At 46.3% G+C, this 26,244-nt stretch overlaps 2 protein-coding genes across 2 annotated transcripts in view; one reads left to right on the top strand and one right to left on the bottom strand.

Moving 5' to 3' along the window:
• Positions 1 to 384: 384 nt before the first annotated feature.
• On the bottom strand, positions 385 to 20,693 carry LOC116948505 (protein FAM98A-like). The gene is made up of 8 exons (XM_032965234.2): positions 20,291 to 20,693; positions 19,933 to 20,081; positions 13,979 to 14,113; positions 13,324 to 13,505; positions 10,553 to 10,633; positions 9,686 to 9,802; positions 9,044 to 9,211; positions 385 to 3,183 (listed from the first exon to the last, which is right to left on the bottom strand). Exons 1-8 carry the CDS (start codon positions 20,341 to 20,343, stop codon positions 2,923 to 2,925), a joined length of 1,146 nt encoding a protein of 381 aa, XP_032821125.1. The 5' UTR covers positions 20,344 to 20,693; the 3' UTR covers positions 385 to 2,922.
• Positions 20,694 to 20,871: 178 nt separating this feature from the next.
• Positions 20,872 to 26,244, top strand: part of PSMD8 (proteasome 26S subunit, non-ATPase 8) — a 6,563-nt gene continuing 1,190 nt past the window's right edge. The window contains exons 1-5 of the mRNA XM_032965236.2: positions 20,872 to 21,067; positions 23,171 to 23,243; positions 24,006 to 24,108; positions 24,769 to 24,934; positions 25,283 to 25,383. Coding sequence (XP_032821127.1) covers positions 20,930 to 21,067; positions 23,171 to 23,243; positions 24,006 to 24,108; positions 24,769 to 24,934; positions 25,283 to 25,383 — 581 coding nt within the window. The 5' untranslated portion in view covers positions 20,872 to 20,929. The remainder of the gene's footprint in view (positions 21,068 to 23,170; positions 23,244 to 24,005; positions 24,109 to 24,768; positions 24,935 to 25,282; positions 25,384 to 26,244) is intronic.

Below are 26,244 nucleotides of genomic sequence, written 5' to 3'. Positions count from 1 at the left end.
CATCATATGCTACAGGAGTATTGTGGGGTTTTTTTTTGTTACACCTGCTTGCGAGTCCAGACCTCTCTAGAGAAAGAGTTGCTCGCAAACCAGGATATCAAAACGCAACTGTGACCAAACGAGGCAAAACATCTGAGAAGTGTTTGAGTGGCTCAGGCGGCTAATGGGACTTTGCCGAGTGATCCAGACTCGGCGTTGTCAACAAACTAAGTATTGCCATTGATTTTGGGCTTAAATTATTCTTGTGCAGCTACTAGAGCTAGTTTCATATTATAACCCAAACTATCCTCACCATCTCTCTTCCTCTGCAAAGTCAAACTCCTCCAGAAATTCCGATTGCAAGCCAAGGCATGGGTACAAATAAATGGTCGAGCCAATAAGGAATGCACTTTGCATGTTTAATGTTAATTTGGAAAACATCAGATAAATCATAGAAACACTGTTGAGATGTCTTTACACAATTCAGCTTTAAAAAAATGCATAACCATGATTGTTTCTTGTAGCAGTGTGAAATAATTATTTCTTTAATTAAATAATGATCACACCAAGGAGAAACCACGCAACAATAGAGATGAAAATAACGGTTTTACAAGTGTATGGGGTGGGAATAAAACCTGGAACATTATTGAATGAATTAGGCAGGTCTTCTAATGGTGCTCCTAAGAAATTCACTTAGAATGAGATGAACAGCAACCTGACCTTCTGAAGCACAGCTTCAAGGAAACGTTACTTGCAAGCATCGTCCCCGTGTGCATAGGGTTTACTGTCACACTAACAAGAATGTCGCCAAACTCTGCTTGAACGAAGGTTTCAACTGTTGTGAACAGTTCTTCACGACGCCCCTCTAAGAGCTTTACTCATTTCAGGTGATAATACTTAAGATATTCAATTTCCGACAGTTGTTCATACCCTGCCTACAGGTTCTGTTGACAGAATACAAGAGACAATATCTATGCCCTCTTACTGAAGACAAAACTTGTTGGCAACATTAAGATGTGTCAAAGATCTCACATTGTTGTATTCCGTGGCTCACAGCAGTGGTCAAGACTCTTCACTGACGCAATGTGGCACCACAGTGGTGACATGTTAACTACCTTGCCTGGTATACAGGAGGTCGTGGGTTCGATCCCGACACTGACGCCTATATTTTTGGAGTTTGCATGTTCTCCCAGTAGTCGTGTGGATTTTTCTCCGGGTCCTCTGGTTTTTCCCTCCATATTTAAAAACAAGTTTAGAATATTTGGCTGCGATAAATTTATACGTGATAAGCCACTTCAGCTTTCGTTTGTGGCCAGATCGCTTCTGAAAACATAGCTAAGTGGGCTTTACCTGGTGAAATAAAAGTTTACTTAGTATTTATTTATGCCTGTTTACCCAGGAAAGTTTCAACGAGTCTCAATTCTTATTCAGGAGTGTCCTACCAAGTTGTGAAATCCCCATTGAATAATCTTAATAGAATCTTTCAGAATTGGGATGTTTGGCCAATACCAGTATATTTTAGCGACAGGATAACACCGAAGAACTCGGAGAGAAAAAAATCAGAACAGGCGGAGAACATACAAACTCCACGCAGAAAGGCATCCGAGTCGAGAATCAAACCCAGGCACTGTGCCACCCCTGCTGCAGTTGGCCGTTCAGTTCCTCCAGTGCCCTGTCTATTTCCGAGAGCAAAGTGACTCTGCTGTATCGTGGATGTCAGAGATCACAGCAGTCTTGCTGTTTATCTACAAGTGTTGGCACACATTAAATACAAAATATTCAACTGCAAAATAGTATTCCCACTTAAAATGACTACCTATTTTCTAAATTATCACCAGCCATAATCAGTCCACTGTTGGATGAAAGCATTTCCATATCCTTCAACAATAGTACTTTAATCTGTACATGCTCTCACTTGGTTAAATGAACGGTGCGGACATGAACTGACCAAAGATCTGTTACCGAGTGCTGTCGTCCTGCCCAGCACGAGGAGGCTTTACTGTGTGTCGGTGTACTCCATTCAGTACACAAAGCACAACTAAGGGCAAGCACAGTGGATTAGGGCCTAACTTTACAATGCTTTTATATGCTGCGAAAAACAATGGTTCAGTTCTCTACAGCCATTCAACAGCAGCAAATACTTGATCATTCGCATAACACTGAAATAGACTGTACCTTAATGTTGAACAACTACAACGGAGTGATCTTTTAAAAAAATACAACAAACGCAGGCCACACTTAATCACAGTCATAACTCAAAAGAATCCAAATATAAAAGAAATCGACTTTGTTAAATGTGATTCAATTAGATTTTGCAGTGTATAAGAAACGTCTCCAATAGTAAATTAATTTATGACTTCACAATTTTCTAATCTTCTTTCGTATGGAAGAATAATTTATATAATAAGCCAACATAAAAAAAAAACATTCTGATAGCCTCTAAAAGAAATGTGTGCAGGATAGGAGAAAATGTAAAAACACACATTGCCCAGCTAAATATTTTAAAATATATCGTCTGGGAAACACTTGCAATGTCTTACAATTGACTTTGGATAAACGGGGAGGGAATCGCACACGTGATGAACCCAGCACACCCGGCTAGGAGTTTATACAAGGGATGCAGGGCGAACTAAATTTTTGCATAACCATCGTTGACGTCTCTGACTTTTTGCACTTATTTTTCCCGTAACCACTCCCCCCCTCGTTCCAATGCAACAAAAAAAATACTTCTCTGCACAAGGGGTCCTCAAATTAGTCGTAATTTGTATACCAGCCTCACTTTACCAGCATCGTGTGAACTATATTAAAGGGTAGCAATTTTAATTTATAGTGGTATTAAAATACCCAAGCTGATCATTCATCAAAAGTGGTACTCTTGAAAAAATAAAAAAATTCCACGCAATAACGGAGCGTGGTGCATGCTCATGGCAAGCTTCAGTGACGTCACCATTTGCCTTGACCACGCCGCCCTCCACGGCCACCCCCACCCCAGTCCCCACGGCCACCACTGTAGCCACCGCCTTGCCACCCACCCTGGCCCCCACCCTGGCCCCCCCGGCTGCCCCCCTGCCAACCGCCGCCTCCTCCTCGACCACGGCCTCCGCGTGGGTCGTTCTGCCGTTTCTGCCAGAAGGGCATGTCGGGAGCGGGAGGGCCCATCTCCCGGGGACGGCCCCCCCTGTCGGGGACCCGTCCCATGAGCACCTGCACAGCACATGGTTCACACACACACACACGAACAGATGAGCACCAACATCCAGTATCATGCTGATTTACACCCTCCCAGTTTACGTAATTTTGCTGTAACGTACCCAAGTTATTTATGCCCAATTCCGTTGAACGTTCTGTGTACCCCGCCATAACGTAATCGACATTTTCAAACTTAAGCATGAAGCCCCACGTTTTTTTTACGTTTTATGGTGCCAGATGGAGCCCAAGCATTAGCATCTCTGACTGGCTAGCCTTTCCTGTGTTCTTGATTCATATTTTCTTTACCACATACAGGGGGTCCCCAATATACGTTGTCTCGATATAAGCTGTTTCGCACTCACAAAGCCGACTTTTTGAGGAACACGTCAAATGTCCCCGAATTTACGTCGTTTTTGAGTCGAAAACATTTGTGCGCGGGAGTGTAGCGGTTAGCGTGCTGCGCTACGAGCCCGGCGCGCCGACTTCAATTGCCGCTCACGGCCAATACCAGTGACGATTATAGTTTCCGATTATCATTTTCGACTCGACTGAAGTCGGCTCTGGGTGGGGGGTGTATAAGTACTGTACAACTTGCGCCAAGCACCACCATCTATTAAGTCTCATCGTGTTCTCTCGCGCGTGTACCGAGTGTGCTCTTTGTAATCGGCGCGGACTTTGTCGCCAAATATTGTCGCAACCCTACAATGCAATTCATCCATTTCGCAAGGTAAGATCATAAAAATCATAGGTCAAGACATTTTTTTAAAATGCTGTATAGGATTGTGCTTTTTTATACTAAAAATGGTTTTCTGTTTGAGTCACTGCTTAAAATTTTAACAAATACTTTTATATTAATGAAGGAAAATTTTTCAAGTGTACAGGGCTGCATCTAAATGCTCATAAAAATGGTTTTAAATTAAGTGTTTGATCAGTATCAATGCTGTTTAACGGTTCTTGAACTCAGAATTGGTTATAAATGTATACATTGTGTTGTACAGTATAGTGCATGTACAGTACCTGGTTTTCTGTACATAAGGTACGTATTGTAGTTGCTCGTTATGAAACACAACATTTCCCTTAGGTATGGTCCCTTATTCCTACCTAATTCCATTGCTTGTTGTGGGAGATATTGCCCAACTTTGCATCGCAAAGGCAATGTTTACGCTCTTACGGTCGCTATCCCCTCCCCATTTCCATGTATTCCGATGGGGAAAAAGTCCCCATTATAAATTGTTTCGTTAAAAGTCACAACTTTCCAGTCCCCAACCCCTATGTATATCGGAGATCCCTTGAAACCACCTTCTCAGGTAGCAGACCCTGGTCTAGGTGGACAATTAGGCGGTTCAGAAGGATTCTTGCCAAGATTTTGCCAGCGATTGATAATATGGAGATGCCTCTATGGTTGTCGCAGACCTGCCGATTGCCTTTACTCTTATAGAGATGGACTATAGAGGCATCCTTGAACTCCAGGGGAACGGCTTCTAATTTCCACAGAGACTGGAAGAGGTCGGTCAGGTTCTCGGCTAAGCGAGGCCCTCCAGCCTTCTAGATTTCCGCGGGAATGGCATCGGACCCTGGAGCTTTGCCTGATGAGAGGAGGCTTATGGCTTTGCTGGTTTCCTCAATGGATGGTAGAACAGCAAGGGACTGGTTTATTTCAACTTGAGGCAGTCTCGCAATTGCCTCCTCATTTATGCACGATGGCTGGTTGAGGACTGCGCTGAAGTGTTCAGCCCACCTTGCAAGTATTTTGTCCTTCTCTGTGAGGAGTGTTGTTCCATCTGCATTCAGGAGAGGTGAAGTTCCTGAGAATTGTGGACCATAGACCTGATTGAGTGCATCATAGAGGCACTTGGTGTTGTTACTCTCAGCGTAGGTATGGGAACACCAAGTGATTGTACGTATGGGAACACCAAGTGATTCAAGGGCTGTAGAATGCATGGTCTTGAGAGCAGTCCAGTCTGCCTCAGCGTCTGTATGCTCGAAGCTTAGAGACTCCAGGTGATGGTCTAGAGCCTCAACAAAGGGCAGTCTGGTGTGTTCCTGTTGTAGGCGAGTGATGTTAAGATGCTTGAGACGTCTTTTTCCTTGTGGGCGTCTGGGAGGCTTAATCTGGATGTTGAGTTTGGAGAGGAGACGATGGTCAGTCCAACATTCAGCGCCACACATTGCCTTGGTCACCCTGACATCGTAGTCACTCCTCCTCATGATGACGGAGTCAATCAAGTGCCAGTGGTGTGAACGAGGATGCATCCATGAAGTTTTCTTGCGCTTTGGTAGTTGGAATATCGTGTTGGTGACGAGCAGATCAAATTCAGAGCATGTTTTCAGCAGCAGAAGGCCGTTGCTGTTACATTTTCCAATGCCATGTGCACCTATGACTCCATTCCATGATTGATGGTCACTTCCAACTCTGGCATTGAAGTCACCAAGTATCAGGAGTTTGTCAGAGCTGGCTGTGGCAGCAATAATGACTTCCAGGTCATTATAAAACTTAGTTTTGATCTCGTCAGAGTTGGTCATGGTAGGGGCATAGGCACTGATGATGGTGGCCTTTTTACTCAATAGGTGGAGCTTTAGGGTCATTAAACGGTCGTTTATACCTTTGGATAGGCTTGCCAGTTGGTTGACCAGGTGGTTTTTTACTGCAAAACCAACACCAGCATCACGTCTCTCCTCCTGGCCTCGTCCGCTCCAGAACAATTTGTAACCTGCACCCACTTCGGTCACCTGTCCAGTATTGGCCAGTCGGGTCTCACTAAGGGCAGCAACAACCACATTGTATCTGGCTAGCTCTCTGCCCACGAGGGCGGTGCGTCTCTCAGGTCTCTTTGATCCGGATGTGTCCATCAAAGTGCACACATTCCAGGCGCCAACAGTGAGTGGTATCACTTTGGTTTTTTTCATTCTATTTGTTTTTCGACCGCAGGTATGGGATCCCGCCAACTGCGGTAGGCTGGCCAGGATGTTTTGAAGCAGGCAATGTTTAGGGTACCTTTTCTAACCCTTTCCTCACTATGGAGGTGAGCAGTGTGATCCTGAATAGGGCTGCTCAGTCACTCAGCGTGCTGCCGGACTTCACTGCTGCTTTGGTCCAGTGAGGGAACGACCAATATCCTGAGCCGCCTGCGTGCAGGTTTGCGGCTACAGCTTCCAGCATATCCGTGCCTGCTGCTTCGTCACTCGCCCATCGCCACAGGACTTGGATAATGATGATGGTAAAGTGCCATGAATTGCGCAAAGAACTTGGAATTAAGTGAGGGTGATTTGCGCAGCGTCAACCTCACTCTCTCGACCAGCCCCATCTGTACCCAGTGGAAAGACGTAGTCAAGACGACTGGAGATGGTCCTGGTTGCAGTGGAACGTCTAAAGACCCTTTTGATGGAATTTCCTCCACCAGGAGTTCCACATGCCCAGGCTCAGACAAGCAGAGTTTTCCGGGTTAGTTAACCGCCGCCTGGGGTTCGGCGTTGGCAGCTGCTGACTGTCCCGACTCACCAGGGATGCTGAGCCTGGTGTGTGCCTACGGTAGCAGCTAGAGGGCCGGCCCAGATAAAACAAGCCTGAGGCACAACCAGCTGGTCAGACACCATGTATACAAGTGTAAAACTATTTTGATATAATAAACTAATACATATAGTATAATAGACAAGGTGATATACAGTAGAACCTCGGAGATCGAACGCACCAGAACTCGAACAAATCGGTGTTCGAACCATATTTAGTATTTCCGTACATTTTTTGCCCCAGAAACCGAACGAAATTCGGAGGTCGAACCGGAAATCGCGACTTGAAAGAACCTGTACACGGCTGAGAAGCGTGGTGGCAGCAGCGTGCATGACGCTTGCCCAGACAAAGGGGACTCCACTTCTAAAAAATAACAACACCACCACCTCCTCACCACCTTCCACTCAAGCCATCAACTCTCCTTGCTACAGATAAAGTGAAGTTCAATGTTAATTTATTTCATTTATTCCATATATTTATTCATGTATTCCATTTATTGTGTTTCTTGATTTTTTGTATGATTCTATGCATGTAATTACTGTAAACTTCGTGTAAAAATACTTTATAATGAGAGATTTCTTGTGTCTGGAACCAATTAATGTCATTTACATTCATTCTTATGGGGAAAATTAATTCGGTGTTCGAACAAATTGGTGTTCAAATGACCTGGAACGAATTAAGTTCGATCTCCGGGGTACCACTGTATATCTTAATATATCAATAATATACTTACTTTTCACACCGGTGAATGTACAGCAGAGATGCGCAATGAGTTAATCAGTGTCCTTTTTAGGTTCTATACCAGGTTATGATCCACAACCCATCTCATTGCTTTGATTTAAGTGCTCTTTCGATTGACGTTCTGGTTTTCAGGAACACATCCTGGGCGTAAAACGGGCTATGCCTGTACCATGGAGAGATGCCTGAAATGAGTGACTCCACCAAGCAGCTATTCGAACCTGCACCACAGATATCTGTCTGTTGACACAGCGCACCCAGTACTATTTTTACGTCAAAGCCCAGGCGAGGGTCATATGTCAATTGTGCATTGTGGTTTGCAAGGCTTGAACTGAATGCTGCATTGCTGGGATCATGAAGCTGTGTGCAAACTCCTATGCCACTCCATGCAGAATTCAATAGTTCCATGGATTTTGGGAGTAGTCGTGAACCGTGCGAAATCTGCGAAGTACAGGATTTTGCAGATGATTGTGGTTATTTGGAATGTTACAGTATATTATGAGACGAGTATAAAAGCTCGGTCTGATTTGCAGTTTACTGCTACTCTAAGTTATTAAGCAGGCTGTCTGTCTACTCCAACATATTTCCTTCCCATTTAGATTTTTAAACTATATAAAGAAATCTTGACTTAAAGCTTTCGTGACTGCAGGAATTCATAAATGTAAGATCGGAGAGCTGATATACCTCCACGATTACGAAGCTGTGGAGGTGGCCATTGTAATCTTACATTAACAGATTGACATGCTAATCTCTCATAATACAATGGCCACCTCCACAGCTTCGTAGTAGTGGAGGTATATCAGCTCTCCGATCTTAAATTTACACGCAAATTACATCTCTAGCTCCGCTACACCCATTTCAAACCCATATAACATCCTAATTCAGCAGCTCTCCCGCTATATTTTTCCTGCCTCAGCAGCTCTCCCGCTATATTTTTTCACCTGATGACGATTGCCTGTGTTGCGATCGAAACGTCGTGATATTTTGATTTTATATTTTTCTATCTACGTGGCTTTACCGAAAGACCCAAATAATATAAAGTAATAGAATACAAAATATGTTTTTATTGAAATTCATTTTTGTTTTATTTAAAGTTATTACTTTGTTAACAAGTAATTAACTTGCAAAGAATTGCAAAACCAAAAATATTTACAGAAATGCAGCTACTGCCAATGGTCATTAAAATCAGCCATGGTCAATCCACTGCTGGATGAAGGCCTCAAAAAGCCGCCACCTCTCACCAACCTGCGATGTAAGAATCCTCCCACAAACACACAAACCGATCTCATCGCTCTATCACCACGGTGGACCTTCTTTCAGACGCACTCCAGTCTTCGACTGGCACCCAGCAATATTCTTGACCATATTCCCATCATCCCTACAAGTAACTTATCCTGTCCAAGCTCAGTTCCTAATGGTTCAGATGATGTCATTAACCTGATGCGTGTTTTCTCTAAATCGTGTGCTCTTCAGTCTGCACATGCCTGGAATTACACCGAGAGGCAGAAAGAGGAACTGGCGGTGACAACTGGGAAACCATTCGAGAGAACCTCCAAATTGATGCCTTATCAATTTGGAGGTTTGGAAGTGAACAACAAGTTGAAACGGCAAGGGGAGTGCTGGCAGCACCTTGTTGATGGAGCAGGCCGTGTGTGCGCGCACATCGCCGCCCGTCGTCTTCACGATGCGGGACAGGTCGGCGCGCGCCGCCAGCACGTGGGCCAGCGACACGGACGGCCGTGGGGACAGGGCGGCGCGCTTGGGCACGTACGCACGTGCCACCGAGTCCACGTGCGTCTGTTTACGTGCCAGACAGACGGACAGAGGCCACCACCGCTGGTGTGCTGGGTGTGCATGCTGGGCAGCCACCCGTGTTCAAGTTGTTTCTCACAACTAGCGTGCTCAGGGTTGGCACCAGATAGGAAAGTGTGAATATGCGTCTCCCATCAGAGATAAAATATGGCACTCAAGTGTACTGTTGGTCAACTGCATGACTGTTTCATTGTTCACAGAGAAACGACTGCAGGTGTGAAATTAGCACCATGTGTTTGCAATGTAATTGAGAATGGAAAGAAAACTTTAACTTCAGCCACTTTTTTGTTGAAGCTGAATAAGCAGCAGCTGGATAAACACATCGTGCGGTGTCGACAGAGTGGTAATTAAAGGCCATTTCTCAGGAGTGTTTATCGTTGAGGTCAGCACAAGAGATATCAGTAGAGGAGCATGAGTGATGGCAATAGTCCAGCTCATGTTCGTTCAGTCTTTCCATACCTGAGCCTTTTCAGACCAGCCAAAGGACTGCACTGTGACGTCAAGACGCTTCAGCAACATCTTCCTCCGCAGTTCATACTCGCTGAGCATCACTTGATTAATGTTTTCCAGCCTTTCCTGAAAACAACACGCACATACAGAAAAAAAGCCTGCACTATTAGCCCCGACAGTAGTTTGCACACAGGTATTAAACGTACACTACTAGTATTGTAGAAGTGCACTAACCACCATGCAACCACATGACGCTGCCATACAACACAACCTACCATAGTATGATACACCACCACACACTACATCACATTACCACCATACCACCACAACATCAACACACCACCTGCACACCATCTCCATACAATTAATATGCCACTACACCACCACCAAATCCCCAAACAACCAAACCACCTAACACTACACAACATCACAATAGCCTATATTAAAGGCCATTTCTCAATAGCCACACCACAACCTCCATACAGCCACTACTCTCTACCACAATCCTACATTACAACCAAGTAACCACCACTACACCACCACAGGAAGTTGTGTGAGTGGCATGAGGGTGTTAAAGGTATGGTGTGAGTGGTGTGTGTTTTGGTGAGTGGATGTTTGGTGTGTATGTGTGATGAGTGTGTATGTGTGATGAGTACGTGTGTGGTGTGTGTGGTGTGTGTGTGGTGATTGGTGGGGGAACAATGTGAGTGATAAGTGTGTGTCAAGTGAGTGAGCATTGACTGGTTGAGTGGTGTCATGTGTGACCGGTGTGAGTAGTGTGTGGTCAATGTGTGAATGTGTGATTAGCAATGTGAATGGTGTGTGTGGTTAGCAATGTGAATGGTGTGTGTGGTGCGAGTGTGGTGTAGCTCGTGCCCACTGTGGGGGTGACAGCTCGGCCTGCAGGAGAGGCTTCTCCATCGTGGCCCCTGGGAGTTTGCCCAGCACCTGCACCACCTGCATACCAGTGACAGCATGGGAAATCGCGCACCAACTACCACAATCAGCTTCATACAAGAGTTCATAACGACTGGTCTTATAAGAACTGGTCCCATGATGTTGCATATATTCAAGATTTGTTTGTTAATATCAATTGTTGAGCTCACAATACATGCATAAAATAGTTATAATACATTTTGATTTAAAGCTTTCGTGACTGCAGTAATTCATATTCTTAGCTCTTTCGGTAAAGTCACGTTGAAGGGAAACAATTAAATAATAAAATATATATAAAACAATGAAAATTATCACGACGTTTCGACCATAACACAAACGGTCGTCATCAGGTGTGAAAAGCAACGGCAAGAAACAGTTGAAAGAAGTGGCGGTTTGCATTTATTTATTTATTAAACGGTGCATTTATTTACTTAAAAAACGTTTGCGCCACGAGCAGCGATTTGGAAGTTTGTTTAGAAGGACGAGTCCATCTATGTTCTCAAAAGAGGAGGGGGGAGACGAAAAATTAATGTATGCTGTCTGAAAGCCACCGTAAGCGCGAACAATCAATTAAGACGTGAAATGGTTTATCAAATCCTTCTAATGATTGCTAAGCCAGAATCCATCTTCTCGGTTGAAATTGTCTCTGTGCTTGTATATGTGGATAGCCTCATGAACGAATCTCTCATGGTAGCCAGATGGCTTACAAACCATGAAGGACCCTCTTGAGGAGCCTTTCAAAACCATCACCTTACCCTACATTGCGGGGATCACAAAAAAGATCTCCAAAATCCTGAATAAACACAAGATCCAGGTCCGTTTCAACACATTACATAAAATCCGTGATCTGGTTCCATCTGTAAAAGATGTGATTCCGGACATACAGTACCCTGGCGTCTACAAACTAAGTTGCCTCTGTGGTAGTAGTTACATTGGAGAAACCAAACGCCATGTCTCGGACCGCATTCGTGAATACAAAGCAGACCTCAAACACGGTAGGACCAACACCTCGGCCGTGGCAGATCATTGTTATAATTCAGTAGGCTCACATGACATTGACTTCTCCAAGACAGAGGTTCTTTGTAAGCCATCTGGCTACCATGAGAGATTCGTTCATGAGGCTATCCACATATACAAGCACAGAGACAATTTCAACCAAGAAGATGGATTCTGGCTTAACAATCATTGGAAGGATTTGATAAACCATTTCATGTCTTAATTGATTGTTCACGCTTACGGTGGCTTTCAGACAGCATACATTAATTTTTCGTCTCCCCCCTCTTTTGAGAACATAGATGGACTCGTCCTTCTAAACAAACTGCCAAATCGCTGCTCGTGGCGCAAACGTTTTTTAAATAAATGCACCGTTTAATAAATAAATAAATAAATGCAGACCGCCACTTCTTCCAAATGTTTCTTGTCGTTGCTTTTCACACCTGATGACGACCGTTTGTGTTACGGTCGAAACGTCGTGATAATTTTTATTGTTTTATATATATTTTATTGTTTCCCTTCAACGTGACTTTACCGAAAGAGCTAAGAATAATTATAATAAGTGAAAATTTATAGCACATGAAGTTTACGTATAGTCGCTAACACAAAGCCAGGGGTGCTTGTCCACAAAGAAGATGCCCATGAAGGTGGCTCATTTGTTCACATTGATCGTTTTGATTCATACATGTAATAGTGATGGGTTCACATGACTCCTGGAAAAAAACAAAAACAGTCTCTTGAATTGGATGACTTAGTCACGTCAAATCAGCTGACATAGGATTTAACGCCTTCCTGAAATGCTATAAATGTTCTTCATTTTTGTCTTATGAGCACTTAAGTAGATAAAAAACAGTCACCCATTCTGGGTGCCTGTACAGACATGAAAACCGAGTTCTTTGTGGACCAACCAAGAGGCAAAATTATCAGCCTTCTCAACCATTAATGGACTAAATACAAAAAAACTAACCTACACACTCTTCAGCTCTTAAAGACAAATAATTGCTTTGCTCCGTCTTATCAATTGAAGAAATTAACAAATTTCGCCCTACAAATATAGACGTACCAACTTATGCTTAGAGCCAGACTGCGGTAATTGTATTTGGAAAATCTCGTCGCGACACCGGAGATTCCTTTTTCATACTGAATCCAACACCTCAGCAGTGCCACTTCTGTGTCCACACAGCCATGAACCATTGAGCCATCTACATGGCCATGAGCATCAAGACACATGGAAATAAAAGAGTGCATATTTGGCACAGACTTAGAATGGTTGTGCTTCTTAAACCAGGATCCCTAAATTATAATCAGCCATGATGATTTTGGCGATTATACCATAATTGACCACACTGGATGGTTGTTGGCTTCAAAAGTAATTTAAAGTTGCAAAGCTAAATATAAGATGTCTATGGTAATTAAAATACAGTGTATGCACCTCCCCAACAAACAATACATATGTAGAAGTAGACTTCATGGCAGCGCAAAGTTATGCCTACATGACATGACTTTACCATGCTGGTCATTGCGGGTCGGTGAAGTCGGGGGAGCATAGACAGGGGAGCATAGATGCACAGCACAACAATGAATATTCTTAGAATTGCTCTCTGCTTGCCCACCTATTGCAACTGATTTCATTCATTTATTGCAGACCTCGGGGGTGGTCTGCAGAAACCGTAGCCCATAATGCCGACGGTGCACAACCTGTACACTAGAGCATGCACCTTGTCCTGGATAGGGGTGAAGATGCACGCGGAATCGTCAGCCACCGGCTGCTCCCCCAGCTCCAGACAGCAGCAGATGGCTCCGAGCTCAACGCTGAGCTCTCCCTGCGCTGGCGGTGCCTGCTGGGACGCCTGCCTTGCCCTCAGCACGCGCGCTGCCTGCAGCTCCGTCGCGAGGAACACTGTGCGCGGCAGTGAGGGACACGGTAACACACTACAAGGAGGGAGACAGTGATGTGCTACGCCCGACTGCCATGCCTCTGCTAACTCAATGCCTGCCCACCAGTGTGGTCTCACCTTCTCTACCTCCAGTGCCAACCCTTTCTTCACTGTTCACCCCTCTCCTTTGTATCTTCCTCCTCAGCCATGCAGCTTATCTCTTCTGTATCCCCCAACCCACCCCGTCCCAATCCCCACTCTTTGTTTATAACCAGAAGGACCTCTCTTTGTTTTACGCTTGCTCTCTATTTAATCATTATCCTTTCATGTGGTTATTTAATAGTTATCTTTCCGACTTCCTAGGCCAATATCTGCCTTCCCCATGTCCCCTACCTCCCACCCCTCTTGTCCATCACCTATAGCTCTCGCATCTCTTGCTGCACTCCCACCTATTTGAGTGGGGCAATTGCCTTTCCACCACGTGGGTGCTGCTTACAGAGGAGCTGCAGGCAGGGCTGGGCCGAGCTCAGTCGCTTCGTGGCGTCACCAGTGGTGAGCGCCGGGTACGGGCAGCACAGCTCCGCCATGAGACCGCTCACCTCCAGCTGGAAGGTTTCCGCCTCCTCGGGGTCTGTGTTCCAACACAGTCCACAACACAATACACAACCCAGTACATAATTCAGTACACAACACAGTACACAGCGCAGTACAAAATGCAGTAAGTGTGCTACGAGTATCACTCCCCATTCAAACATGAACACCCCAAAGTTGGGGTAACCCTGTACCAAAACCGCTAAATCATATATGTGCATGAATGTATTTTGTATTTTGGTGTGCTTTTGGCAGAGATCCGTGGGAAATTTATATTTATTTATTATTTGCGTTTTTTTATTTGTTTTTATTTTTTTATTATCCGCGGGCATCCTCACCGTCATTAGCGCAGAAAATTATCGAGAGTCAACTGTATCTGCAAATTGGGTAGCTTACATTTTAACATTGTGAGGATAATTTATTTGTGCATTCCATGCGCTGCTCGAAATTCATGGCTTCATTGTATGTGTAGTGAGTCCAACTGAGTCGCAGACATTGTCTTGGGAGCAACATGTTTATTAACTTAGCACAACATACTCCAGGGCTATTAACACAACACACTCCAAGCTATTGACACAACATTTTTTCGGGTGGTGACCACCCAACTAACCACGCTACGGCGGAACTAGACACACTTTTTGGTTCTTTCGGTAAAGTCACATAGTTAGAAATAAAATCAAACAAATCATGACGTTTCGATCGCAACACAAGCGGTCGTCATCAGGCAAAGGAGTCAGCCTCTAAAGGCAAACTGTTTTATCAAGGTTTGGGGATGGGCGTAGCCCAAGTGTATCAACAGCACCAGGAGCATGGGCGGTGCACGAGTGCCAATGCAGCAACGATGCCAATGCAGCAACAATGCCAATGTAGCAGCAATGCAGCAACAATGTCAATGCAGTGGGTGAGAGAGCTGCCGTGGCAAGAGGTTATATAGGTAAGAAAGGGGGGGGGAGGAGCAAGGGGGGAGAGAGAGGGGGGGGTGTGGGGTAGGGGGATGAGGAGGTGCTGCGTGAGCGCTAGGGGAAGAGAGGACGTGAAGCTGGGGGGGGGAAGTGGGCGGGGCTAGAAGTGGGAGGCTGGGAACGCTAGGGATGCGGGGGGAAATTAACTCGGAAAAATATACTAGTACCCACCAGATGTGATGGAACAACCATAACCAGTTAAGGTTTTACCTGGTTATTAACATCCTTCCAATGATTGTTCAATTTGTATCCATCTTCTCGGCTCAAGTTATGTCTATGTTTATATATCTGGATGGCTTCATGAACAAACATTTGATTGTAACCCGAAGGTTTGCAGAGTACCTTGGTCTCGGAAAAAACAATATCATGCAAGCCCACAGCGTTATAACAATGGTCAGCCACGGCAGAGGTAGTGGTTCTGCCGTGTTTCAGATCTGCCTTGTGTTCGCGAACACGGTCCGAGACATGTCGTTTTGTTTCCCCAATGTAACTGCTACCGCAGGTACAACTCAGTTTGTAGACTCCAGGATATTGCATGTCAGGAATGACATCCTTCACAGATGGGATTCGATCACGGATTATGTGTACTGTATTGAATCGGACCGGGATCTTGTGTTTGTTTAAGATTTTGGAAATATTTTGGCAACACCTGCTATGTATGGAAACGTGATGGTTTTGGTCAGCTTCTCAGGGGGTTGTTTCTTCATGGTTGGAAAAACAGCTTCGCGAATAATGCAGTCTGAGTACCCATTAATCTTGAGGGCCTGCTGTACGTGTTCTAGTTCACTGGCTAGATGGTGTTAGTCAGAAATGCAGTGGCCCTATGGTGTAGTGTAGCCAGTGAACTGGAACACGTACATCCGGCCCTCAAGATGAATGGGTACTCGGACCGCATTATTCGCAAAGCTGTTTCTCCAGCCATGGAGAAACACCTCCTGAGAAGCCAATCAAAACCATAACGTTACCATACATAGCAGGTGTTACCAAAAAGATTTCCAAAATCTTAAACAAACACAAGATGAATGGGTACTCGGACTGCATTATTCGCGAAGCTGTTTCTCCAACCATGGAAAAACAACCTCCTGAGAAGCCGATCAATACCATCACGTTACCATACATAGCAGGTGTTACCAAAAAGATTTCCAAAATCTTAAACAAACACAAGATCCAGGTCCGATTCAATACAGTACACAAAATCCGTGATCGAATCCCATCTGTGAAGGATTCATTCCTGATATGCAATATCTTGGAGTCTACAAACTGAGTTTCCTTGCGGTAGCAATTACATTGGGGAAATGAAACATGTCTCGGACCATGTTCGCGAACACAAGGCAGATCTGAAACACGGAAGAACCAATGCCTCTGCCGTGGCTGACCATTGTTATAACACTATGGGCTCGCATGATATCGTTTTTTTTCGAGACCAAGGTACTCTGCAAACCTTCGGGCTACTATCAAAGGTTTGTTCATGAAGCATCCAGATATATAAACAGACATAACTTCAACCGAGAATATTAATACAAATTGAGCAATCATTGGAAGGACGTTATTAACCAGTTAAAACCTTAACCGTTTATGGTTGTTCCATCATATCTGGTGGGTACTAGTCTATTTTTCCGAGTTAATTTCCCTCCGCATCCCTAGCGTTCCCAGCCTCCCACTTCTAGCCCCGCCCACTTCCCCCCCCCCCCAGCTTCACGTCCTCTCTCCCCCTAGCGCTCACGCAGCCCCCCCCCATCCCCCTACCCCACACCCCCCCTCTCTCTCTCTCTCTCTCCCCTTGCTCCTCCCCTAATTTCTTACCTAGATAACCTATTGCCACGGCAGCTCTCTCACCCACTGCATTGGCATTGCTGCTGCATTGGCATCGCTGCTGCATTGGCACTCGTGCACCGCCCATGCTCCTGGTGCTGTTGATACACTTGGGCTATGCCCATCCCCAAACCTTTATAAACAGTTTGCCTTTTAGAGGCTGACTCCTTTGCCTGATGACGACCGCTTTTGTTGCGATTGAAACGTCGTGATTCGTTTGATTTTATTTCTAACTACGTGACTTTACCGAAAGAACCAGAGTATGGATTCCTGCAGTCACGAAAGCTTCAAATCAAGAACGGTTCCACTATCTCTGTCCAGACCACAAGCTGGGTCCCAGACCGCGTGTCTGGAGGCTTCTTGAAGCTTGACGTGGATCTCCTGCCTCTCCAACAGTAAGAACCCCGAGCCCCTCTCAGGGCCCCCCTTATATCGGGCTGGGGCTGGCTCCGCCTCTCGCCCCGCCCACCTTCTCGATCTCTCTCGCCCTTGCCCGAAGTCTCTTGAGAGTTCTTCTCGGACCATGTGACCACCCATTGGCCCCCTCCACCGGTGGCCCCCCTCCAGTATCATCCGGTCACATGTCCCCAGGTCAGCCAGAGTATCATGCCCTTAACGTAACCCTAGCTGGCTGACACTCTCTTGCTCTCTCAACGGGAGCTTGCACTGCACGCTGTGGTGCCACCGCGCTTAACCAGAGCTCACCCAAGCCCCCACTAGGGCTGGTACTACACCCCGTATCCGGGGTGTACACACAACAGTATACATCCCGCCGTGGCCTCGCAAGCCCAGCACCACACAGTGACATTCCCAGTCACTACATATGTAAGGATGTCAGGGGCTCTTGGTATTTGGCACATAATGGCCCACACTTCCAAATCTTACATTGTTTTAAACATCTACGTTTCACAAGATGGCACAATCTGGCAACGAATGAAATAAAATGTGTGTAATGCTGTAGGGGAAACAGGTAAACTTTTAACTATTGTGTCGGCCGACTCTCTGAGTTGCATTTCATTGTTAAGTTTTGCTAAGTTTGATGGCTCAGCTTTCTTCTCTCTCTCACCTAAGCCCTCGTGGGATTGCAAACTCTTTCCACACATGCCCTCATTTCATTGCACACTCTCACTTGCCCTTTGGATTGCACTCTCATTCTCACATACCCTACATGCTAATCTCTCACAATCTCTCGCCCCCACCCTCTTGCCCGATGCGGCAACCCCTTCCCCCCCTCTCGGGTACATACTAATCTCTCACAATCTCTAGCCCCCTCTCTTACCTGATGCGGCACCCCCCCCCACCCCCCCCGCGCTGTCTATATGTAGTGAGCTCAAAAACGAGGGAGAGCCGGTACTTGAGGCAACAGTTCACTTAACAAATAACTAAAAGCAAGGTCCTGACTACAAAGGGCAATGGCCCCTTACACCTGCTACCTGGGGAGGTATGGCCTCCGGGCTATCGTGCCTCCTAACACTGGGGCCCACTCTACACTCAGCCCTCCGGCTAGGGGCCCTAGGGGACGCTATCCTGACCCGACCCAGCCAAGGTCATCGGGTCCTGGCCACTGGCCCACCTCAGTCCCGGCCCTTAGAAGGACAGCGGGACTGGGGGTCCCAGGGTCCTATTCTAAACCTAGTCTTCTGTCTTCGGCTTGAGGACGACTGCCGAACCCGTTCAGAGGTCCGGCTTTTATACACCTCCTAGGGTCTCTCCGCCCCTGGCCATGCCTCCCTTCCAGAGTGTTCCAAGGGATCCTAGAATATTCCCCCAGCCCCCCTCTTGGGGTCTGGGGAACCTCGGTGGCCCACATATCACCCCCTACTGACGTATGTCCGCTAGTGCAGGTAAGCACACCGTGTGTTCATGGCGTTACATATATAAGGCCTCGTCCACAGCAGTCTGTTTCTTTCACCTGAAGACGATCGCTTGTTGTTGCGATCGAAACGTCGTGATCTATTATTTGTATGTATTATTTTCTATCTACGTGACTTTACCAAAAGAACCAATGAGTATAAATTCATACCTGTCAACCCCTTATCAGTGCATATTTTATTCCAGACCAATACAGAACATGTGTAAAAAAAGAGCTTTATAGCTCATCGGATTCCTCCAGTATGAATACATGACTGTTGACGGGAAGCGCTGTTAGCGAGCGCCTGTTTGTTTGCAAAGGCCCAGGTCAATTTGTGAATACTGTACTTGTAAATGTCGTGATAGTCTATAGTTGTGAACTGCATACCTATCAACCCTTTATCGGTTCCCTACCTTATTACAGACCAATTCAGACCTTATTGGTCAACGTTCATCCTACGAAGTCCGATCACACGGGAGAAAAACAGACATTTATTTTACCTTTATTGAAACAGCTGTACGCCGTATGGACCTGAAAACTCAATTTCCCTGTACAAGAATACGGGTAAACCATATGGGTTGTTGACAGGTATAGAAATTAGCCAATGGCTCCAGGCGAGATGGCTCAGATGTGACAAGCTGCAGTCACAAATGCTTCGAGGGTTGGGGCAACCATCAGCGGTCGCCTTACAGAACCTGCAAGGGTTAGCCAGCTGAAGAGGGGCCACGATGGATGGGGAGTTGTTTTGGGTGGCATGGTGGGGCAGCTGTGTCACTCTCGTGCCTCACAGGAAAATTATCCTTAGTTTGATTCCCAAATCAGGTGCCTTTGTGTGGAGTTTGTATGTTCTCCCCCTCTTCAGCATGAGTTTCCTCTCCAATTACAAAGTAAATGGTGTCGGCCAAACATCCCAAAGTTGAAAATTACTTGGAAATTACTCAATTTCAATTACGCATCGCCCCCCTCCTAATGCAAACAGTTGGCAGGACCCTCCTGAACAGTATCTTGAGGCTCAGCGAAAATACTTTCCTTGTTAGCCCGATGATGAACATCTCTCCAGGTGTAGTATGTACCACCACGCACAAAAACACGACACGGCTGTGAATGATTCTTCAGGGTCCACGGAAAATGCGAGGCAGGCCGATAACCCCCCTGCTCGACTGCGTAACCAAAGACCTCTCGATTCAACGTCCTCATCCGCAGCGAGGCCCATCGCTGGCGAGGGGGTCTCACCGCTGGTGGGTGTGAGGCTCTCCTCCAGAGGAGACACGGCGCGGAGTTGATTGGTGAGCCAGGCACAGAGCTGCGTGAAGTCGGGCGAGGCCGGGCCTCCGTCCGCCAGCTGACACACGTCCTGCACGCCGCCCGCGGGCAGCGCGTACCTGGGTTGGGCAGGCACGGCCACACACACGGTGGGGGGAAGGGGGACAGACATGAGGGACACACTGGGCTCACTCTTGGGCATTGCGCACACGCAGACGCCGACAAGACGAAGGGTGAAATGAAACGTGCCCACTGCACTGACACTGCCGTTGGGACTGCGCTATTCTCTCCCCTCGTGTCACCCACGAAGTGGTCTCTGCGTCCTCACCCCAGGTCGCGGATGGCGTCCCCCGCGTCTCCCCCGAGCGCCGTGAGTTCCATGGCGCGCAGCAACTCGCCCGCTCCCTCACGCGTGCCTCGCTCCTCACTCCGGGCCTCGCTCGCCTAGGCGGCCCCTGCTCTCGCTCTCTCTCTCTTATCTCTCTCTTGGGTCTCCTCACTCGTCGCCCGAATCAAGTGACGTCAAGGTGCAGGCCTTGCAAAGTCCTCGCCTGCACCACCGGGGGCTCGTGAGGGTTGGTGGCGGGCGAGGGACAACTCTCTTCGGCGCGCCGTCTCTGCAACGTGCGGCAGGCCCGAGTGTCAAACACGCAGTGACGTCACGCCTCCGGGGGGGGAGAATGGGTAAATGACGTCATGCGATCGTGCCCCGGAGAGTTTCCAGTCGGCGATAACGTCACGCACACGAGCCATCTCACGCTAGGGTGACGTCACGCTCTGGGTGAAATCGAGTAAATGACGTCATGACACCGTTATCCCGGAGATTAATAGTTGGCGGTGACGTCACGTCCGGGGGGAATCGAGTAAATGACGTCATGCGACATTTGTAATTCAATTGGTGGTGACGTCACGCTCACAAGCCGTCTCACGCTGGGGTGACGTCACGGCGACGAGGCTTTCTGCAGTCATGGCGGCGGCGGCAGAGCAAGAGGCGGCGAGGCTGCGGCTGCAGGAGGCGCTCAGCGCCCGCGATCTCCTGGCGCTCGAGTGGGGCAAGAAGGCGCCCAGCCTCGACGCGTGCGGCGAGCTGCTCGCCAAGCTCAAGGTGACAGCGGTGGCGCGGCCCTTATGGATGGGGTAGCGGCAATGATGAGCCCCAGCAAGGCCGCGAAGCCCCGGCTGGTTGGAGAGACAAAGGCGGCCGGGGCTGAGCGGCGCTCATTATAACCGACAGCGCCGTGGTCATCGAGATCGTCACTGTAGTCATAGCCCGTGCCATGAAGGACACGGACGCGAATGTAGCCATCAACATCACCATCCTAGACGTGATAAAGATGATCACGGCCTTCATCATAGCCGTGAACAGTCATCGCCATCACCATGCTCGGCACCGCCACAGCAATCGGTGTCATCCTAGCCGGCATCATTGGCGATGTCGTTGTCGGTCACCAGCAACCTCAACAGCTTCATAGACATCGTCACCATCGTAGCCGGCACATTCTTGTCACATTCTTCAGTGTCAGTCGCCACCGCAGCCGCGACTCCCAGTTGCGCGCGCGATCTTGCCAATCTTGTCGAGACCCAGGACCTCGGGGTAAGTTAAGCGATGTAATCAAACGTCACCGGGTGCCGATGTTCTGTGCGCGGGGTTACCCTACTGTGGCTATTGGCAGCGACTTTAAAATCGAGCGTTCTAGACCGACGTTCCGTGGCGTAGGCCCCAGCTTGTGCCCATGGTCCTCGCAAAATCGATGACTCACGGTAGGCTTCTCAGCCGGAATACATTGCGGGGAAACGATTGTCATCATCACAAGTCATTAAAATACAAGCTAAGTCGTTTGTACGTTGTAAAATACAGAACAATAAATAATTCGGTCAGAAAGAAAAACAAATTTAAGTCAACCGATATGAATTTTGATTTAAAGCTTTCGTGACTGCTGGGATTCATATTCCCTTCGACGTGACTTTACCGAAAGAACCAAGAATATCAACCGATATAGCTTGACAAAAAAAGCCGTTCAGAAATGTACAAGTCACCGAAAAGTTTATTTTTTTTTGGTAGTGAGTTTGTTTAATATGATGAGTCAACGTAACATTGACCTATCGGGCTTCGAAAGTTATTCGTAGGTGTGTGTACAATAGTCACAATTGTAAAATATTGGTGCTTATTATTGTTACTAGCTTGTTTGCCCGTCCTAGGACGGAAGCTGTAATATTTACGAAAAAATTGAGCAGAGTATAATTGTGTCATTTGTACATTTAATGGCAGTGAACCTTGCACAAATGTATGTCATCAAACACTTCACTGCATTTCACTGTAGCACTGTATTAATGGCAGTAAATCTTGCACAAAACGAAGTCATAAAACACCTCACTTCATGTGACTGTAGCACTGTATATAACTGATCTTCAATTTGTTCAAATTCACTGCTCTGGTATTTTATTCTCTTCTGCTTTTGGACGCTGGGGTTGAAATAAATGGGAATTCGATACAATATCTGGAAAATCACCGAGAAATGTCTATTTTACCATAATGTAGAAGCATAAATTAGACTGACCTTTTGTCTCAAGTGCTGAAGAAATAAAGACACTAAATCCACTTTGGTGCTGCGTAGAATGATTTCTTTCAATAAAGAAACGTCAAACTTAAAACGAATTTGCGAAAAAAATGATATTTGATTTCCACCTTCTGCGTGAGTGTAAAAATCCACCCGCTCGTGAATACTAATGACGGGGGGGCAGGGATGCGGCATGTGGAGTGACGTCACGCGCGTTACACACAAACGGATATTCTTGGCTCATTATAGTAGTAATTACTTGTACGTTTGTTTACCCAGCGAAGCCTATGTCTCAAGACTCCTTTTCAGAAGGTCCTGCCAAGTTATTATGAACAAGTGATTTTTGTTCGCAGTAAGGGGCCCTGTTTCTACATGTAACTCCTATTTCATAATTTGCAGAATTGTCTCATCAATGTGAATGATTGGTTAATACCAGTGACATATTTTTTTTTTAGCTATGGGAGGGAACACTAAAACTCGGGAGGAGAAACCAATGTAGAACAGGTGGAGTGGGTGGAATACAAACTCCAAACAATATGCCCGAGTTGGGAATCAAACTCAGGCCCTTCTTGCTGAGGCCACAAGTGTTTACCACCATTGTGCCACCCTGATGCTGCCCGGCCTGAAATGTCACTGCTGTGTGTTCACAGCTTGCGCTACTCGACCTCAATTTCCTACCAGTGGGTGGAACCAAGCCTAGCAAGCAGCAGCTCATCCTGGCACGTACGTTTTGGCCGGAATCTCCACCTCTGAGCCCCGTCACCTCGCACCTCCCTTCACCTGCCCCACCTCATTATCTTCCTCTACTGTATCGTCCCGACGCTGAAGTTAAACAGTGCAAACCTTTGTTTTGTTAAACTTTTCAAATGTTGCGCGACTCATGTTAAACCCCGCACCTGTGTTGCTTCTGTTGTTCAGCATAGATGCACATTGCTGAGCAATTAAAATCACAGCCCAAGTGTGTAATACTTCACACAGTGCAAGCTGGGAGACCGAGAACCCAATCCCCATCCTCGCTTTTGCCTGGACAGCCGATCCCAGAGATCCTGGCAAGGGAACTAGGCAAGGAGACGTCCCAGCTCGGCCTATATAAGTATAATATTAAGGTATTTTAGACAATTGATTACATTTTAAATATAAATTTTCTCTTGACCAAAGGAAAATAATGAAGGTAGGTGTTATTTTATAAACAGTTGAATCAAGTTTATAAAACATCATCATGCCATGGTATTATAAGTCAAAACATTCAGTCATTGTGGACCATGGTACCATGACCATGTGACCTCATTCAGCCAATCAGAGCATTTGTTATATCTGTAACATCACATTTGAAGATGTATTATTTTGAGCACCCACTGCATGTGAACATAAACTCACCCCGTTATAACGTCTGTTGCTAATACGTCATTTGCTTTTGCCATTGATTTGCTAAATCCCGGTGGTTATGTGATGCTCTTGAGCTTGCCTTTGGTGTGGTGTGTCCAGGAGATATCTTGGAGATCGGTGCACAGTGGAGTGTTCAGAAAAAGGACATCCCTTCGTTTGAGCGATACATCGCACAACTCAAATGCTACTACTTTGACTACAAGTGAGTCTTGATTTATCGAAAGCTCTGTCTTTCAAGCTGCACTACAAGCCCCCCTTAGTCTGGCTACCTGGGGTATAACTGTATATGCAAGACAAGTGGGGCGTGGTGATGCTTGATGTATGGCACTCACGTGCCCATGTTGTTGGGGGGTTGTTAATTCCTCACCAGTGGTGGCTACATGCATGGCTTGCCACAAATGAACCACAATACCTTGCTGATGTCATCAAGGAGCATAAACCATCACCCGACCTCCGGTCATCCTCGCAGCGGCTTTTGGCTAGACGTCGAACAAAAACGGTCACTACATCGCACGCTTTCAGGTGCGCTTCTGTGGCTGTCTCGAACACTTTCTTCCAATATCAGGAAGCCACTGGAGCTATGTACTTTTAAATCTAGATTGAAAACTTATTTCTTTAGAACTACTTTTTGTGATTAGTTTGTTGTCCTTCCCCCACACCTTCGATTAGCACGGTTGGCTACGTACGGTTCGAAAGAAGTTTAACATACATGCATATATGGAAAGACGTATATGCTCCATACGTGCCTTTGCGACGTATTGTGTGTGATCCCTGGTTCACATGCACTCTGCGCATGTGAGCCTCATTCCGTGTGTGAGCATGGGTGAGTAACCCTTCCCTTGCGGTATGTGGCGACGTGCAGGAGCGAGCTTCCAGAGTCGGCTTACAAGTGGCAGCTGTTGGGCCTCAACCTGCTGTGCCTGCTCTCGCAGAACCGTGTGGCCGAGTTCCACACGGAGCTAGAGCGCCTTCCTGCCCGCGAGCTCCAGGGCAATGTCTACATAAAACACCCTGTGTCACTTGAGCAGGTCTCAGCCACAACCGACTACACATGTAATAAGTTACCAACGTGTTTGTTTTTGAAAAAAAAATTCAGTATGGAAGCTCATGGGTAGCTGTCAGGGACAAACATGCTCGCATATTTGCCAATAGTCTATTTTGTTCTTGCATAAATATTGCCGGATTTCAATAGGCGAAGTCCCTTATAACACCACAATTGTACATTACAGATTAATTCATGCTGGATTATCTTTATAAGAGCTATAGTTATCCTCATTATGGAGGGACGGATCGGCAGAGCTAATGAAGACACGCTTTCAAAGTAATGTTAGCAGTGTGTATTAACCGAACATGTTCTGTGTTGTGTGTGTGTGCAGTACCTGATGGAAGGCAGCTACAACAAAGTGTTTCTGGCCAAGGGGAATGTGCCGGCAGAGTCGTATACATTCTTCATCGACATCCTGCTCGACACAATCCGGTTAGGCTCACCGCCACCGCGCAGACGACCCCATACACATTCGTATGTGTCCTGTAGTTTACATGGATTTTGGGGTTAAGTGAGGAAAGCACGGATGTTTCTACACAGGATTTACAATGACAGCCGTTTATCTCAGTTTGCTGGAGTGCTTGCATGTTAATATGTAAGGCATTGTACATTACAATATCAAGCTGCAACGAGCCAAAAATGTACTACAGTTTGGTTATACATTATTCAGTCGTGAATTTGGCAGTTGCTAACAATTGTATATGGTAGAGGCCGACCGAAATTCGGTTTCTGTTTCGGCGCCGAAAGTTGGCAAATGGCCTCTCTCGGCATACTTTCGATTTCGGCCGAAAGTAAATTTTTAACATAACTGCATTTGGTGTAGTTGGTACTGTAATTTGGATTGAATTTTCACTGTAAATAGTAGCGGTAAGTGGTTAAGCTCTGATAGGATCCTGTCTTTTCAGAATTTATTATGACTCAATCAGATCTAATTGGCCAGAAGCAGAATTAAGTTTATTGAATGAATTGGGATAGGACTCCGTGATCTCGGTAAGTAAAGGAATATGCAACCAAAATCACTTGGCTCTTATTTTATAGCAATATGGCAGTTTCAATCTAATTCCTCGAAATAAAGTCTGCCAATTCACCTCCAAAATGTTGGCCAACTCGCTACAGCATAACGCTGTTTGTGCGCCTTGAGTTACTGTAACATTCCTCCGGGGACTGTGTTGTCTTGGTGTGGTCTGGGACTGGTTTTGCTGCCTTGCCCAAGCTTGAGGAATTTTTGTACTTATGCAATTTGAACTTATATACTTTATTTTTGTTGTTGTGATTTGCTTACCTTTCCTCTAC

Source organism: Petromyzon marinus, chromosome 33, assembly GCF_048934315.1.
Source record: "Petromyzon marinus isolate PM22_M1 ecotype Great Lakes invasive population chromosome 33, UKy_Petmar_22M1.pri1.0, whole genome shotgun sequence".
Taxonomy (NCBI): domain Eukaryota; kingdom Metazoa; phylum Chordata; class Hyperoartia; order Petromyzontiformes; family Petromyzontidae; genus Petromyzon; species Petromyzon marinus.
The sequence above is the reverse complement of the archived record's forward strand: the minus strand, read 5'-3'. Positions and strand labels throughout refer to the sequence as shown.

Bases quoted from the DNA above. Each gene is read 5' to 3' on its own strand.
- LOC116948505 (XM_032965234.2), bottom strand. From the start codon at position 20,343: ATGGAACTCACGGCGCTCGGGGGAGACGCGGGGGACGCCATCCGCGAC. The intron at 20,082-20,290 runs GTGAGGACGCAG...TGCCCAACCCAG, and splicing joins GACGCCATCCGCGACCTGGG to GTACGCGCTGCCCGCGGGCG. The intron at 13,506-13,978 runs GTAAGCAGCACC...TGCCGCGCACAG, and splicing joins GCCCTGCCTGCAGCTCCTCT to TGTTCCTCGCGACGGAGCTG.